Source organism: Centruroides sculpturatus, unplaced genomic scaffold, assembly GCF_000671375.1.
Source record: "Centruroides sculpturatus isolate CEXI.00-Female unplaced genomic scaffold, Cexi_2.0 scaffold782, whole genome shotgun sequence".
Classification (NCBI taxonomy): domain Eukaryota; kingdom Metazoa; phylum Arthropoda; class Arachnida; order Scorpiones; family Buthidae; genus Centruroides; species Centruroides sculpturatus.
The window spans coordinates 361,892-367,178 of record NW_019384980.1 but is presented as its reverse complement, the minus strand read 5'-3'; the positions used below and the strand labels follow the sequence as shown (position 1 = coordinate 367,178).

Genomic DNA, 5,287 nt, shown 5'->3' with positions numbered 1-5,287 from the left:
ATTTTATTTTCCTTTGTTTCGCCTGTCTGTGAAATGTAACACCGATGAGTCATTGTTTACACAGCTGGGTGACCTTGAACACAGCTGGAGTCCGATTTCCCGGGACATTCTCATAGACATCGCGGGAGGACAAGGGTTTAAAGTAGGGTGACTTCAATCTGGCGGTATATTTTTAAATATTTTTAAAAAATTATAATTTTTATTGCGATTTCCGACCCCCCCTAATTAATTAAACTTCTATATAATAAAATCTATTAATTAAAAAAATTAAAAAACTATCGGAGGTCGTTTTTGACATCAGAAAGCAGCTTTAAATAACTTTACCGAAGGAAAATCGGTGCACTACAACTTTAGAACAATTAATTTTGATAAAAAAACTCCTATTAAAAAAACATTAAAAAGCAATTGAGCCTTATCAAAGGCTCATTAAAATCGCGATAAAATTTTTTCGCGTGGGCAAAAAATTTTGAAAAAATTTGGGGACCTAAAAAACATTCCAAAAATAAAAAAAATTTTCGGGGGCCTAAACGCCCGGTTTTTTTAACGCTATAAACCTTGCTCGAGTCAGACTCCAGTGTGGGTAGGAAGGGGTTAATTAATTAAATTAAATTAATTAATCATCATTGAGACTAAGTGCTGATCAAAGTGATTATAAAATATTTATTTTTTTTAAAACAGATAATAACTCCTTATTCTATTTTGTTTTAAATTTGCTAAAAGTATCAGTTGCATGGCTTCATTTTTTAAAATACAATACACTCATCAAAAAGTTATATTTATTGATTGTGTGCTTAATGATTTTCCTTGAGTATAAAAAAATTTTAGCTAAAATCTATTTGTTGTACAGTGGGTGATCAGTTAATGAACACCTCACAGAATAAACACAAGAAGTGATGTAAAATAATGAATACCCATTGGTCTTCCCTTGTCTTCAGACAATAATTCAAAACTTTTTGGAACGTGGAAGACGTCGACATGAACGCTCAACCTGGTATATACTGATTGGATAGTATTCCTCCAAACTTTGAAACTCTCCCTTGTAATTCCAGCCTTTTATTTTTCTGACAGAAACAATTCTTTTATAGTATTTGTGAGACTGTCAGACACTTGTTAAGTTTTGCGTTGGTTTTTATTTTCAAAAGATGAGAGTATAATAGCAAAGGTAGAGAGTGGGTAGATGTCTGATGCCTGTTGTTGCTGGGCAGTATGGCTTGAACAGGTCTATAGTTCAATCTTATCTAAGAAAGATACTGTATTATCAAGAAGACTCAAGCAGCTTAAGGAGTAACAGAAATCACATCTGAGAAATAAAGAACAATGAAGAGTGCCAAGAATTCTTGAATAAAGAATACCAAGAAACTCAACAAGATATGTTTTCTTCTGAAAATGAGAATTAATGTCTATCTGCTATTAAACATGTTTTGAAGAAGTGGGATGATGTCAGAACGACAGTCTTATAATGGCATCCAAACCAGGTTGAGGTTAATAGGCTTAGGGATCTCTACAATTACAATGCTATTAATTACTTCTGAAAAATCTTGAAGAAGAGCGAAAAGCAATCAACATTAGACAGATTCTTTAACCCCCATGAATGGAAAAAACAAGACTAATAAAAATGTAAGACTTTATGTAATAATGTAAAAATAAAAATATATATATATGTATTTTTATTATGAATATAAATGAATGTAGTAAGAAAGTATATATTTTTTATTTTTTGGAGTCTCCAGAATGAATTAATCAAATTCCCATAAAAACCTATGGTAAATCGATAAATGGTTAATGAACAATTCGGATAGTGAACAAAGTCTTAGAATGCATTATGTTCGTTAACCGATCACCCACTATACTATTAATATTAAATAACAAATTATGAAACAAACAAAACAAAATTAAGAGACTAAGAAAAAGAATATCTATATATATAAAAATGAATGTATGTCTGTGTGTCCTTTATGCATTACCACACCGTTTATCCAATTGCCACGAAACTTTGGGAAGTTGTTTAATATACTCCTGCGAAGATTTGTGGCATAGTACGATTGCCATGAAGCTTTGGAAAGTTTTTTAATTTTTTAATACACTCCCACGAAGTACATTTATCCTACGATAGATGGCATGCGTTTACACGAGCGTTCGCGCACAGTGTGTTCGATTGATTTAAAATTGTGAAGACCATTTCCCCCCTTCAAAAAATATCTCTATATATGCATTTGTGAACTGTTATTTACGATATTTATAATAATTTTTGTTTAATCACTTTATTTCGACTTTTTCTGCTAATTATGTATTCGCTCGAACTTCGTTAAAATCTTAACTGTACCCCGAACAACGACTGAAGTTGTAGGAAGAAATTCACCTATTTTACCGATCTAGGTATCCCCCTTTTTCAAATTTTAATATCGACTCAAAATAATTTAAAAAGACAAATTACAATAAAACGGTTTATTATCCAACTATCAGAAATTTCACAACATGCCAAGGAAGAGAGGAAGNACTAATTACATGGGATATAATAATATACTACACTAATAATAGATTTTTTCATACTTTTCGGTTATCCGCCCTTTCAATTATCCGACCAACCCCAGTCCCCAATTAGGTCGGATAATCGAGGCTCTACTGTATTTATACACAATTTTTTTAGTAAAGTATTATATTAAATGATTGTTTATATATTAAAATAGTGATTGTTATATAAATGATTGTTTATATGTTACATATTATAATATTGATATATTGTTTCTGTGGAAAAGCATTAAAAAAGATTTTCTTTAAATTAGTTTTAGTAATGTATTTAAAAATAGCAATTATATAGAAAATTATACATTTGAATTTTTTGAATTGATTATGATTTGAATTTCTACAACAAAAAATTGATGCAAAAGAAAAAATTTTTTAAAATGATATTTCAAAATTTATAAGTTATTAATCTTCTGCTATAAAGCATATTATATTTATGTAAATCACTATCAATTTATATAAAATAGTTATTCAAAATAATAGGAATGCAAACATTAAAAAATTACCTTATTTTAACAGTATAGATTTACTGAAATGCTAATTGTAAACACAATAAAAGAATATACATAAAAAATATTAAAATATTTTGTAGAAGCACTTATGGCAAAGGACTTAAGGACAGGAGATCTTGCCTTCTGTCCTTCTCAAACCTTCAGGAACTAAGTTTCTACAGGTTGAGTCAACCTTTTTATTAAGGCTTCTTGTCTGCCTCCGTATGTAAAAACTTTAGGTCACCATGTAGGAACTGTATTTTGAAAGTTTTTACATATCAAGGCAGACGAGAAGCCTTAATATAAAGGTCGACTCTGCCTGTAGACTGTTTGTTTTTTCCTGAAGGTTTGAGGACAGAAAGCAAAATGTTTCTTATGAATGTTTAAAATAGCTATTTAACTTACATTTACTTCATTTTTAATTTTTTGATTTTTTTTGGGTTATTTTTAAGAAGAATAATTTTAGTATTTAATTTGAGATAGCATATTCATATTGAAAAATTTAATTTATCATATGTGCTTTGTTGTTAATTTGTTTATATATGTAAATTTTTGTTGTTAAAATATTTCAGATATTTCTTTTACAATTACTTCGGGGTCTTGCTTACTGTCACAAAAGAAAAGTCCTTCATCGTGATCTCAAACCACAGAATCTACTTATTAGTGACAGAGGAGAACTGAAGTTAGCAGATTTTGGTAGGATTTAAAATTATTCTTGTATTTTTGTGTTTGTATTTTTTTTATGTAAGGAAATTGCATAAAATATCATTTATTGAAATAATTTTTTCTGAAATGTCAATTTTAAATTTAACTTTTTAATAAAAACTAAAATAGATCTTTTAGATATATTTTTATAGGATCTTACTTTTAAGGTTTAATTGTTTTGAAATGTATTTGAGTGTGCATTAAAAGTAATTAGCCTGTAATTGCAGATGACAGTTAGTTAATGATTTATTTGTTTGTTTTTACTTGCATTCTTATTTTCTTCAAAATACATGTCTAACTACTATAAAGATTAAAGTTTTTGATTATTCAGCAAAATTTTGTTAAAAAGTGAGGAAAAACTAATTTTATTAAGTTCCATTAAAATCGATATAAGATAATGGACTTGTTCTAATTCCCCGATGTGTTTTCAAAAATTACAAAGTTATATTCATCTTCAGCAAGTTATAATGAATTTTTTAAGATTTTTATCTGTATGGCTCAATTGATTTAAATTTCCTATGATACATTTTTTGTAATACTATTCAGTGAAATGTTCATTTGCGATTCTCTTGTGACTCAAATTCTTTGATTGGAGTAAATTGAAGTGTTATTTATTCTGTAAGTAACATTTCATAATTGGATAAAAAAAAACAGTAAATTATTATTACAATGTGAATAGTTGATAGCAGAATTCAAGTTGTGTTGTTTATATGTAATTCTGTTAGAATATTTATTTTGGATTGCTGTTTTGTTGTTGTTCATTGCTACATTGCTGCTAAGCAATGATAAAATTATAGCTTTTAGTGGTAAATTTTTTATTTTAAACTACACAAATGTATAAAAATTAATGTTATGTTTTGATTGTTCTTATAGGCTTAGCAAGAGCAAAATCTGTACCTACCAAAACATATTCCAATGAAGTAGTTACATTATGGTAAGATTGTGATACACAATATGATTTAGTTGATTCAGCTGAAAATATTTTTATATGAAACCATTTTGTTATAGGTATCGGCCACCAGACGTCTTGTTAGGTTCAACCGATTATACAACTTCGATAGATATGTGGTAAGCCATTTTCTTAATCATTAAATATAAGATTTATTTTTATAATGTAAATGAATTTAATTTACAAATTTAATTTTTGGAAATTAGCATGAATTAATACAGTAGAGCCTCGATTATCCGACCCCTCGGTTAACCGACCGTCCTAGTCGGCAAATTTCAAATGTCCGCTATTGATGTGGCGCTACAATATTTGACTATGTCTTGGCTACTTTAATATTATTTTTACGTGTTTTAGCTGGCAACACTCATTCGACCATGAAAGGAAGCCAGTATTTAAACGAGGCTTAACTTTCTAATTTTTAACGATACAATAGTGATGATTATTATTTTAAAAAATTTTTGTTAGGCTTAACATCAATGAAAATTCAACGCAAAGTAGGTTAATAGCGATATACTAATTACATGGGATATAATAATATACTACACTAATAATAGATTTTTTCATACTTTTCGGTTATCCGCCCTTTCAATTATCCGACCAACCCCAGTCCCCAATTAGG

General features: G+C 28.7%; 1 protein-coding gene across 1 annotated transcript in view; it reads left to right on the top strand.

Moving 5' to 3' along the window:
* The window catches only part of LOC111632766 (cyclin-dependent kinase 17-like), a 49,393-nt gene that overhangs the window by 34,238 nt on the left and 9,868 nt on the right, over positions 1–5,287 (top strand). Inside the window, exons 9-12 of the mRNA XM_023377287.1 lie at positions 1,906–1,966; positions 3,585–3,710; positions 4,593–4,653; positions 4,728–4,787. Of these exons, the coding sequence (XP_023233055.1) occupies positions 1,906–1,966; positions 3,585–3,710; positions 4,593–4,653; positions 4,728–4,787 (308 nt within the window). The remainder of the gene's footprint in view (positions 1–1,905; positions 1,967–3,584; positions 3,711–4,592; positions 4,654–4,727; positions 4,788–5,287) is intronic.